The sequence below is a fragment of the Mixophyes fleayi genome, chromosome 1 (assembly GCF_038048845.1).
Source record: "Mixophyes fleayi isolate aMixFle1 chromosome 1, aMixFle1.hap1, whole genome shotgun sequence".
NCBI lineage: Eukaryota > Metazoa > Chordata > Amphibia > Anura > Limnodynastidae > Mixophyes > Mixophyes fleayi.
Window position 1 is genome coordinate 363,238,721 of NC_134402.1, and position 12,672 is coordinate 363,251,392.

A 12,672-nucleotide genomic window follows, 5' to 3' on the forward strand; every position below is an offset into this window, starting at 1 on the left:
GCAGAGGTCTCTCCCGAACCACCTCTCATATCTCAGGAGCAGCTGCTGTCTAGAAATAGTGCCCGCTACCTCCCTTAATTCACTGTGAAGGCCCCCTCTCCTCTAATAAATAACTTTTGGATCTTTACCATACTGTTATACTGTAATAAACTTTTCCTGTATGTCCCAGGTCAATATTTTTATATAGTGGTACAAACTAAAAAAGTGATTTTTTTCCTGTGTAAGGCTATCTGTGCTGAGTGATCCTTAGTTCTGAGGTCAACTATTACATTAAAAACATGTCTTTCAGAAGAATATTAGATAAATGTTTAATCAGCATTTGTTTTGCAATCTATTCTACACCATAGTGAATTATAAATAAATAAACAAGTTGACCTGAAATGAGTTAATGTACAACATCAAATGAATTGATCTTAATGAATGACCAATGTTTTTCCAGTACTCTTAATTATGTGGTCTATTTAACTTTGCAACTAATATATCTGCTCTGATCTCTGACATTAGATGTCATACTCATAATTTTTCAAGTTTTCCCTCCACCTCCTTTCTTCTTTTCTTTCTTCTTATATGATCTTTACATCTGACTCCATAGACAGGGTCTTGTTTTCAAGAAATGTGATAGAATACAATAAAAGAGCATTAATGTTTCTATCCCTATGAGAATGTGTCCCATTTCTGGGGCTGGCAATGCTTTTGAGCAGTTTACGCTTGAAGCGCTCAGCTCGCAGACAGGTGTGACTGCTCCTATATGTTCCACTTCCTTTAATCCTCACTTAGTTTTCTCAAGATATTTTAAAGTTCACCCAAAGATTTCACCAGACACGTTCAGCTTTAAATGATGCGTTATTTCTCTCTACGTTTACTTTTTTTAATTCAATAAATTAAATCTTCAAAGTACTTTGTTATGTATGTGCTGAGGCCACAACACAAAGCTGATATGTTTTTATATTTGGCTAAGCTTAAGAACCAAGATATTGAGGGGTATATGAGAGACCCCATATTAGATGTACCTTGTAGGGCAAAAATCTAAAAACACGGAAGTACAGGTGGGCAATGTGCATTACATTAGTAAGACTCAATGACTAAAGTTTCCATCACAGAACTGAAATATGACTAAAAAGGCTTACACATGGCAGATCTGGAGGGGTTCCATTGGGCATATATATATCATGCTCAGGTGATGTCCTTGCCCATGATGCAGTAGCGGGCATTGTCCAACCACATTTTTTAACGGGTCTTAATCAACATCTGAGTGTGCCCACACTTGGCAACATACAGCCAATAAGGTCTATAACGACCTAACTGTCTGTAAAAACTGCAGTGCCCCTGGGCACCTGTAGTGATAGCAGCACTACTCTTTGGACAAGATTATCCAATAAAAGGCTCATCTAAAACTGCTTGTGTAGGATCATGTAACAGGAAACAGAACTACATGGATAATTTGCCAAATATATTGTATGTAAGATTAGGATAAAACATGCAGCATTAACAAAACAAAAATGCCTTGTAAACTTTCACATAGCACAGAAGTGAATTGTGTCATCTCATAGCCATCAATAGGGACGGTATTTAACAGTACATTTAGTTGCAACAATTGCACTGAACTACAACAACCAGTCAGCAATTAGCTTTTTATCTGTCTAATGCAAGTTAGAGGAAGAAAGAAAGTGTCTGATTGGTTGCTATGGTTTATTGCACATTTTGCACTTAAACACAATGTTAGTACAGGAGACCTATTGAGTTTAAACTGGGATGTACCCCACTTGGTAATGCTTATTACTAAATTAATATGCATCTAGAATGAAAAGTTAATTTGCTCCATGTAAATGTCCTCTGTACTGCATGAGGAAAGCAGCATGCCGCCAGTAACTTAACAAAGAACACAAGTAGACACAGATAAAAGACCAGAAATTCAAGACATCTTTCAACCATTCCAGTTATTAATGTACAATCTCCCACCAATTAATCAGCTGCTTAAAACTGTAGAGGGTTCTTCATATTTCCCCAATCAGTTTTGTTCATCAAAAACATCTTAAAAAAATAAAATTGATGTTTCGGAATCTCTAACGTTTGTCCTCCACAATCTGAGGAAAACAAACGCAAGATAAGTTATTGTAGATAGTCAGAGATGTCCCCATATGCATTAACTGCTAGAGAGGGCCACAGGACTATGATATCACAGTACTCTGCAGCTTTTTCTAGCCTTTTGGAGGTGCATAATCAGGGTCAGTTTGGAGGTATGTGTGCAACTGGCCCACAGAGATCAATACAGCGCATTTAGTGGCCATCAAGAACTTTTAATAGCTCTGGCCAAATACATATCTTCTAATCTCCTGCAGCCACTACAATTTTTCAGGAGGTTTGAACTTCTCCCATTCACTAAGGGCTAAGAAAGATGGGGCAGCGCAGGGCTGGTATTCAGTTTACAGTGCAAGGCTCCACCTGCTTTTAGTTTTTGCTGCCTTTCCTAAGGTTTCTTCCATCTTCAGATGTTCCACAGCTTGAGGAGGAGAATAGCAGTGTTTGGGACAGGAAGGAGGCATATGTAGAAGAGGGGACACTGAGATGCCAATGCACCAAACCAGATATCTGTCACAGCCTGCAAAACAAATGGAACATTCTTCAGAATCATGCAATTCTAGTAAACAGGTAATCCATGGATCCAGTGGGAAACAAATAAATCTGGGAGAACGACAGTAAATAACAATAACAGATCAGTAAAAATGATTCCCTGGCTACATCTGGTATACATGTAAGTGTATGTTAGGGGATTTAGACTGATGTGAGTTCTATGTTCAGCGCTGCGGAATTAGTGGCGCTACATAAATAGCTGATGATGATGATGTTTGTCTTTAAGCTAAAAAATACAGATTTGTCTAGTGGATTGTGTGTTCTGAACAGAGATAAAGATTTGCGATGACCTCTCTGTTCCTTTCTTGTAACCTGGCAGCAACCATCTTTCTTATTGAACTAATAGAATATCTGAAAGTTAATTTCTGGAGTTACTGGATAGCATTATAATATGGTCTTTAATTAGTTTCCCATGTTTTTTTAAGCAAAATATTTTAATTCATAGTATAAAGCCCACTTTAACAAAGCATTTCATTTGGAATTCAAACTTGAAGGATCAATGATTTATATTATTTATAAGGATTAAATGTGGATTGACACAAAAGTGTCAAAGTTAAAATAGTTACTATAAGGAGATAGGATGGCTTGACTGGACTAACAGGTATTTATGAAGATAGTTTGTAGAATGTTGTTTGCATAAAAATTAATAGGAAACTGGTAGGTGGGCTGATAATTGCAGCCTGTGGTGCTTCCTTTTCTACATGTGAATGCATGTCCTGAGAAAGATGCACAAATACATGTTACATCTAAATGATTTAGAGACAGATGGTAATTGTTTTAATGGCTATTCTACCACTGGTAGCAACTTTAAGACTGGTAAGATGTTCCCCATGCTTAATGGTAATGCAACTGACAAGATTTTTTTTTTTTTTTGAGTTTTGATTGATCTCACTTGTGACAATATACATGTAAATACAACAGTGCATGAAAATATACATGTCTTCAACACAATCAAAGCTATATCGACAACATCATAAACATCATGATATAGAGCCATATCAAATACAATGGCAATCCTATACATTCCTAAACCACACGGGACCCATGATAGACCACTGCTCCCATCTCATGTCATAACCCAAAAGTGTAACGATTTATAACACTCGCAATGCCACGTAGTAATTTATACAAGAATAGGAGGATCTCTAGCCACATTTCGGAGTTCATAACAAGCTGTGTTTTGGAGACACTCTTGTATTCTAAGTTTGGTAGCACCAGGAAGTGTATTAATATAGCTTTCCCACATGTCAAAGAACTTTGCAACTTGATTTTCTTTATCAATTAGTGTCTCAACAAGATTCATTCTAAATATAAAGTTTAGTTTTTCTTTGAACAGAGAAATGGGAGGAGTCATATTGTGCAGCCATAGGTGTTAGATAGACTTACACGCAGCAGAACTGATGGCTTATAATATACGTCTGCCTCCCTTTGATGTCTTCTGGTTAGCTGGAAGAATTCCCAGTATGGTTCACTCAGGCGTTAATGTAACATAGTTTAGCAAAGAATTTTCTGCATAATATTTTACTTGAAGCCAAAATGGGTGGATCAGGGGGCATCCCCACATACAATGACATAGATCTGCATCAACAGAATAACACCGAAGGCAGTTGCTGGATTGCAAGAGACCCATTCTAAAGCGCTTCTGGGGGTGGTAAATATTTAAGAATATCTCAGTATACGTATTTGCTGATATCAATTTACATGACTTGAACAAAGTATTAAGTAATATTTTTGCGGTAAGATCGAGTAAATGTATCAGCCACTGCAATATACATACGTGTGTGGTAGAGTAATCTATCACATCCCTCATCATTCCATAATGAACGGTGATAGCCTGGCGCTTAGCAGTAGGTGGGAAAAGTATAAGGTCTAGGGGGGTTGTCCCAATCTACATCTGCAAATGTTCGAAGGACCACGTTAATATAATGTTGAGCCTGCAAAAACGCCATGGGATAGGCTCGCACAGCTTCATATTTACTTGAAATGTTATCGGTCTCTTAGAAATATATGTGGACATAGAGCTTTATAGCATAATCCATCAGTCAGTCAGCTTTAAGGCTGTGTAGCAGGATAGAATGTACTCAGCCTTGTTTCAGCAGAACACCTTTTTATTAGGAAAGGGGGGCTAACATTGTAATTCTGTCAATAAACACCAATTAGGTCTAAGTAGGTTACTCACTCAGCTGATTTCCAAAAGTGACCTGGATGAGAAAGGCGTCTGTTGCGCTTTGGCAGTTTTTCCAGCATCTCCATCAGTTTGGTGAAACTTGGCCTTTCTTCTTGCTCATACGCCCAGCAGAAAAGGAGAATGTCCTAAAACCATTAGTGAACATTATGTATTTATTTTGTATGAGAGCGACATATAATGCAGGCAATACACAGAAACATCAAACTGGTTTGAACAAATTTAATGACTTCAAACATGCTTGGCATAAACACATATATCTCCCAAGGCTAAATCATTGATAAGTAAATTGGGAAGACTAAATGGACTAATTTGTCTGTCCTTCTAATATGAGACAGTAATACCCCATTCATACTGCACCAAAAACCCAGGTTTTTGCAGGGGCACGCTGAAAAACCCGGGTCTTGGTGCAGTATGAATAGTCCAACCACAAAATCCCGGGACTTAGACCCGGGATTTTGTGAGGGGTAATTCCCAGGTTGGACCCCGCTCGCCTGCAGTATGAATGGTGCAACCCGTGTAATTCCCAGGTCTTACCATTCATACTGTAAAAAAAAAAAATGGGGAAGTAAAAAAAAAAAGATTTTAATTAATAAAAAATACATAACAATTGTTTACTTAACTTATTTTCAGCCAGCGGTGTCTCCGGTGCGTTGCCGGCTGTCAGGGGGACCTCTGGGTACTAAAATGACGTCATTTCTAATGGACTAGAAATTACGTCTTTTCTAATGGACTAGAAATGACGTCATTTTAGTACCCAGAGGTCCCCCTGACAGCCGGCAACGCACCTTAGACACCGCTGGCTGAAAATAAGTTAAGTAAACATTTGTTATGTTTTTTTTTTTAATTAAAACATTTTTTTACACTTTTTTTTTTTCTAAAACCCGGGTCGGGCAGGTGCAGTATGAACCCGCCCGACCCGGGAATCTTGTTATCTATACTGCCCTGTGCCCCGGCAATATCCCGGGTTAACAACCCGGGATATTGCCGGGGCGGCAGTATGAAAGTGGTATTACTACATTCAAAGCAAGGATTATCAAGCAGGTTTGACTTGTAACTTGGATGAAGATGTCTGTTCATATGAAATTTGTGTTGTATGTACTATAACTGGTTGTAATTATGTCTTATTTTTAGAGTTCCAAGATAATACAATCTTAAATGTGATGTTTTCAAACTTATGTGGACATTGTGCATTTCCTTACGCCTTAGATACGTTTACTAGTACAACAAAAGCAAGTTGTGCTGTCTTACAAGCAACTGATGATCGGTATAACTAGGATATTCTATGAATGAGAATATGTGGACATTCTTAATTCAATTAGTGCAGGAACCATAGGTGCCCAGTGGACTTTGTTTTGTATATAATTGTCTCTTATCCACATGTGTGTATCCACCACCTGTCCCTCTTATGTTCTGCTGATCAAGTAACAGCTTAAAACCCTGTTTGTTTTTCAGAAACATCATTGAGATGCCGCGGAAAAACTAGTACCGTTAATACGGTAATATGTAGCTGGATTTCAGCTCGCGAGCTGAAATCCAGTGAGAAAATTACTGTATTAACTGTTTTTACGCGCACTATTACCATAGTAATGTTAATAGTGAGATGAGCGCGAGATTTTCAGCGTTTCCGCCGAGAATTGAATATGCCGCTTGAAGTCAAGACAAAGGGGTATATTTACTAAGCTGCGGGTTTGAAAAAGTGGGGATGTTGCCTATAGCAACCAATCAGATTCTAGCTTTAATTTATTTAGTACTTTCTACAAAATGACAGCTAGAATCTGATTGGTTGCTATGGGCAACATCCCCACTTTTTCAAACCCGCAGCTTAGTAAATCTAGCCCAAAGTCTGGGAGACCCAGAAAAAGAGAATGTAAGTGTACTGCACTAAATTACTTCTGCTCTCTCAAATGTGTATGCTCAATCCAATTTGGTAGTAGTACCTCTAATAAATTGACAAATAATCATGGTATTCCTCATTAATGAATAATTAACTATAGTGAGATACAATTAATAATGATGCAACAATTCCTTGTATGTATTTCCTAGATCCAGAAAAATATCTAATAGAACCGTGTTTCCTTACACAAAAATGACCATGTCCCAAAAGTTAATTTCAGCAAATATATAATAAGCGTACAAAACAATGTATATAAATATGTCATGTTTAAGTTTATACCCTGCAGAGGTGGTGTTATCTTTTTTCACTTAACAAGTTAGTGAAACATGCTATTTGACAAGGGGGTGCCCAAACTTTGGTATACAACTGTGTGAAAGCATAGTTGTTGTTTTGTTTTTTTTATGAGCTATTAACATGTAATAATACAATACAAAAGCACAGTGTCTCACCGATATCTCCTTTCCCATTCCAATTTGGCTAAGATTGGGCTTCATGCCTGTTCCTACTTGCCATATGATCGCCTCTGCTGGCTGGTTTTTGAATGGCCACTCTCGGGCATGCAGCTCGTACCAAATAGTTCTATGGATATGAAAATAAAACAGTATTATTATACAAAAAACAATTATTATAGCCTTATGTAGGTAAAAGGATTATGAAAATACAGTATATGCGCCCCATGTGAAAATGCACAGATTTCTGCTATACAGTTCCTCCATGTTGACCCTGTTCCAATATTATGGTCAAACAATCTTCTTCACTGCTAATTTTACTATCCCAGACCGCTATTTCCTCAGTATGACTCAGTATGGAATGATGTGCGGCTAAATTGATTAGTATAGACTAGATTTAAATATAGCAAAGGTAGACTGAGTGAAAACACAATAGACTAAGAGTGCTGTACACAAGGGCATGAGCTGAACTGCTGATATGGAAGGCTGCTCAGCTCTTTTATCTGTTTGCGTTATTTTACCTCTGTTGGGGTTCAGGAACCGGATGTGTCAGGATATGGCATGGCTACCAGCATTAATAAAAAGTCCATGATAATTTTTAATGACTGGCATATTCCATACAGATGTCAATGTGGAAACAGTATGTCATACATCTTAAAGGCAAATGGAAAATTAGTGGCAACATTTTCCTAGGACGTTAGATTTGGACCATGAGATCATCTATATTGGTTTGTGCCATTCTCTTCTAAATAAAAATCTACTTAAATGTGATTTAAGGCAAACAATGTTTCCAGTACTTGTGCCCACTTTATACCCCATTTATGTTTTTTGAGGCGGATATATTTCTATAGCTTTTACTTTTATATGTGATTTTGATGAGGTATAATTAGAGCTTGTGACATTACACTATTTCATTAACTCAACTTACCCAAGTGCAAATACATCTGAGTGCTTTGAGAATGGAAGTTTATCTTCCTCCGTGTCTGGAGACAACTGTCGTATGATTTCAGGAGCCAAATGGCAGAGCCATCCGTTAGGGATCCGGAGCTTGTCTACCCGCCTGATTAATAGACAGGATTAGATTATATCAATATCTTTTGCACAGACCACATGTATAGATGTTATAACTTCATTAAATGTATTAAATTGCATGTAAAGTTTAAAGATTGACTCTTAAAAAGTAATTGTCGTCACAGTGAAGGATGATAGGATGAAAAAAAATTAAAAATAAAATAAAATACACACACACACACACACGCATATGATTCTTCCAGTTCACTAACTGCAAAATCGGCCACACTTTTCAGTGCTGCTCCTTCCTGCAGGTCACCTCTACTGGTGCTCTAAACCAATGAGATGCGCTGAGAGCATTGATGAATGGGAGAGGTGGTAGCACAAAAAGACCTACTGTACCTTTATAAGTAAATTAAAAGCCATGTCACCTTTTTAAGATTAGTATAAACACATGTATATACACGTCAATTCCTAAAATACTTAACATAACTGATGTCCTATTTGATTTACAAGCCACATGACTTTAATCAATTGGTTACCAAATATCTAAGGCTGGGCACACTCTACAGGTTTTTTAGCCAATTATCTGGCCAAACACCCGATAAACGACCATTTGCTCAATTATTGCATTAGTGTGTATACGATGAGCAACAGTCGTTCCAAAGTACCAATCGTCATTTCATTTGATTGTTCAGCAGAACTATAAATCTCGTTCAGCTATGGAGCGACCTCCTTCCGATTCTGCAGTGTGTATGCACTAACGGTCAGGATCTCCATAGAGGTTAGAGTCATGATCTTTTCAGCTGACGGTAATGACAGATGAAGAGCACAGATTTGAAAATAAATCTTTTAAAACATATATAGTGTGTACACATGAATCGGCATGCTGATCGGGGCTGTTTTTTCCAGTCGTTAGTACAATCATTGTAGATAACGCGGTCATTGAAAATTTCTGCAGTGTGTACCCAGCCTAAGACAAGACATTTTGTTCAGGCCAGCCGCAGTCAGGAGCTCCCACTGTCAGTTCACAGCCGTTAGATTAGATGTCCCTTTCTTGGACATAGCTGTCAGTCACTTGCCGTTCACATTACAAATGCACCCAGCTGGTGGGTCCTGCGGGATATAATTCATGTCCTCCTTTTATGACTCTGCAGAGATTTCAACAATTAACACTTTTGTTTTGCAGTGATTCTTTCTTTTGCAGAAACTGTGACTGTAATAACAATCAATCACAGTATTTGTAATCACTTGTGGATGGGACATCAACAACTACATAACAAGTAACAGTAATTCTTGTGGTACAGAATTTGGTCTTTACATTATTTCCCCAGCTTTGAGAAACCGATGGAAGGTACTGCTACCATAGGGTCACCTAGAATAAGTCATTTTAGTAAATATTTGTAATCTACAGAGGAAGGGGGAAATATTACATTATGCATCATGCATATTTTTAATGTATCTGGAAATGTTGTTATGTCCCTTTGTGCTGTGCTAAAGAGCACATGAGGTATATTCATATTGCGAACAGACTGATAGATTTCATCTGCAAGTGCTAAGCTTTATGTTTTATAAGCACATGATATGTTTCTTGCTTAGATTTCATCTTGATGGGCTTCAAATTGATCCCTAGTACCATGACCTTGGGCATTATGTCCTAGCAGCGGTTAGGTAATGATGTCCTGTTCTGTGTCTACATTACATATGCAACACTAGTAAATTCATAATATGTAAATAGCAAAACATTAAGTTGATTAAAATAGATTTTGATCATTTATTTTCCAGTAAAGATCCTAAAGTGGCAAGTTCCACAAATTGCTTAACTGAAAAATAAAAACAGTAATTATAGACAACCTAATAAAATTAGCTGTCAATAGAAAATAAAAGTAGTAAATAATATATGACTCTGTATTAAATAACCTGTAAAAAAGAGCAAGAAGTACTACCTACACTGAAGAGGGCAAAGTGAAAGCTTTACTAGGTAATAAATGTCCTGTTAGAATGCCAAAATAGCAAAAGAGTTCTTATGGGCATGTATTGCTGCATTTCCATCTATAGACTAACAAAGCATTAACTCTACATAAGCACAAGCATATATATCCTGCAGGTCAATAATAGTTCAAGATTCAAAACAAACCATTATTAAGAGAGTTCAATAATTTGTAGGGATGTGCACCGGCGACTTTTGAGGTCTCGTGTTTTGTGTTTTGGATCCGGATTTTCGTTATTTTTGAGGTTCGGATTTGTCTCGCAAAACACTTGAGGAAAGGTCTCGGTTCGGATTTAAGGTATTGGATTCGGATTTTTTTTGAAAAAAACATAAAAAGTTTAAAAATCAAGTTTTTGGGCTTATTTTCACTCCTAGGCTATTATTAACCTCAATAACATTCAATAACAAGCATTTCCACTAATTTACAGTGTATTCTGAACACCTCACAATATAGTTATTAGTCCAAAACGTTGCAACAAGGTATCTTTCTGGACTGCGTAGAGGAGTGGGTCACCACAATATATTATAAACCCTGAACTTTTATGATTCGCACCAATAATTGTACCTGGACTGCGTAGAGGAGTGGGTCACCACAATATATATTAAAAACCCTGAACTTTTATGATTCGCACCAATAATTGTACCTGGACTGCGTAGAGGAGTGGGTCACCACAATATCTTAAAAACCCTGAACTTTTATGATTCGCATCAATAATTGTACCTGGACTGCGTAGAGGAGTGGGTCACCACAATATCTTAAAAACCCTGAACTTTTATGATTCGCACCAATAATTGTACCTGGACTGCGTAGAGGAGTGGGTCACCACAATATCTTAAAAACCCTGAACTTTTATGATTCGCACCAATAATTGTACCTGGACTGCGTAGAGGAGTGGGTCACCACAATATCTTAAAAACCCTGAACTTTTATGATTCGCACCAATAATTGTACCTGGACTGCGTAGAGGAGTGGGTCACCACAATATCTTAAAAACCCTGAACTTTTATGATTCGCACCAATAATTGTACCTGGACTGCGTAGAGGAGTGGGTCACCACAATATCTTAAAAACCCTGAACTTTTATGATTCGCACCAATAATTGTACCTGGACTGCGTAGAGGAGTGGGTCACCACAATATCTTAAAAACCCTGAACTTTTATGATTCGCACCAATAATTGTACCTGGACTGCGTAGAGGAGTGGGTCACCACAATATATATTAAAAACCCTGAACTTTTATGATTCGCACCAATAATTGTACCTGGACTGCGTAGAGGAGTGGGTCACCACAATATCTTAAAAACCCTGAACTTTTATGATTCGCACCAATAATTGTACCTGGACTGCGTAGAGGAGTGGGTCACCACAATATCTTAAAAACCCTGAACTTTTATGATTCGCACCAATAATTGTACCTGGACTGCGTAGAGGAGTGGGTCACCACAATATCTTAAAAACCCTGAACTTTTATGATTCGCACCAATAATTGTACCTGGACTGCGTAGAGGAGTGGGTCACCACAATATCTTAAAAACCCTGAACTTTTATGATTCGCACCAATAATTGTACCTGGACTGCGTAGAGGAGTGGGTCACCACAATATCTTAAAAACCCTGAACTTTTATGATTCGCACCAATAATTGTACCTGGACTGCGTAGAGGAGTGGGCACTGGGCACCACAATAAAATATATAAAAAACCTTCAACAGATCTGCATTACACTACACATACGGCTGCTCCTCCATCCTCTCCATCATATACATGTTGGAGTTTTAGCGTGTGACAACCTCTTGTTTTTGATAATGTCAGTGCATTTTGAATATTTTTCAATTTGCCCCACACCACTGAATGTACTTTATCTATGATACGCAATACGCATCTATCTATCTTGACTGCGTAGTGTGGTGGCCCCGGTACACAATTTGGTACCGAGGCCACAATATAATTAAAAAACCCTCCACGTGTCTGAATTCCACCAAACAAGTATCTGGACTGCATAGTGGGGTGGCCCCGGTACCCAATTTGATACCGGGGCCACAATACCTCCTCCAAACATGGTACAGACAATTCGTCATTGAGAGACCCCAGACAGACAGGGTCGAAGTGTTATTGTTTGACTTTGTAAACCCAAAAAAAGGTCCCTGTTGCACATAGTCGTGCAATGAAGACTGGCTTTTTCATTTAAAGGCACGATCTTTAAAGTGTAGTGTTTGTAAGTCTAAGTCATATTATACTTTTGGTAAAATTGGTTTATTTTGTTCCTCTTTATGGTAATTAATTAGTAATAGAATTAAAGTAGGAAATAGAATTAAAGTATGAAATAGAATTAAAGTAGGAAATAGAATTAAAGTATGAAATAGAATTAAAGTAGGAAATAGAGTGGTATAGAGTTGTAGTGTGGTATAGATAGAGTGGTCCACACAATATAATAATAAAACCCTCAACTGGTCTGAATTCCACCAAACAAGTATCTGGACTGCGTAGTGGGGTGGCCCCGGTACACAATTT

The 12,672-nt window shown here is 37.8% G+C and overlaps 1 protein-coding gene and 1 long non-coding RNA gene across 4 annotated transcripts in view; one reads left to right on the forward strand and one right to left on the reverse strand.

Annotated features, from left to right (window-relative positions):
* Nucleotides 1-303: 303 nt before the first annotated feature.
* KSR2 (kinase suppressor of ras 2) overlaps nucleotides 304-12,672 on the reverse strand; it is a 388,289-nt gene continuing 375,920 nt past the window's right edge. Inside the window, exons 17-20 of one of the 2 annotated variants that reach the window (XM_075178524.1) lie at nucleotides 8,091-8,222; nucleotides 7,163-7,292; nucleotides 4,811-4,944; nucleotides 304-2,599 (exon numbers count right to left, since the gene is read on the reverse strand). In XM_075178524.1, coding sequence (XP_075034625.1) covers nucleotides 2,593-2,599; nucleotides 4,811-4,944; nucleotides 7,163-7,292; nucleotides 8,091-8,222 — 403 coding nt within the window. In that variant the 3' untranslated portion in view covers nucleotides 304-2,592. Of the gene's footprint in view, nucleotides 2,600-4,806; nucleotides 4,945-7,162; nucleotides 7,293-8,090; nucleotides 8,223-12,672 lie in introns of those variants that run through there. The other variant, XM_075178525.1, reaches the window with a different exon arrangement.
* Nucleotides 2,477-12,672, forward strand: part of LOC142096420 (uncharacterized) — a 71,529-nt gene continuing 61,333 nt past the window's right edge. For both annotated transcript variants that reach the window (XR_012678054.1, XR_012678053.1), the window contains exon 1: nucleotides 2,477-2,649. This is a non-coding gene — a long non-coding RNA (uncharacterized LOC142096420). The remainder of the gene's footprint in view (nucleotides 2,650-12,672) is intronic.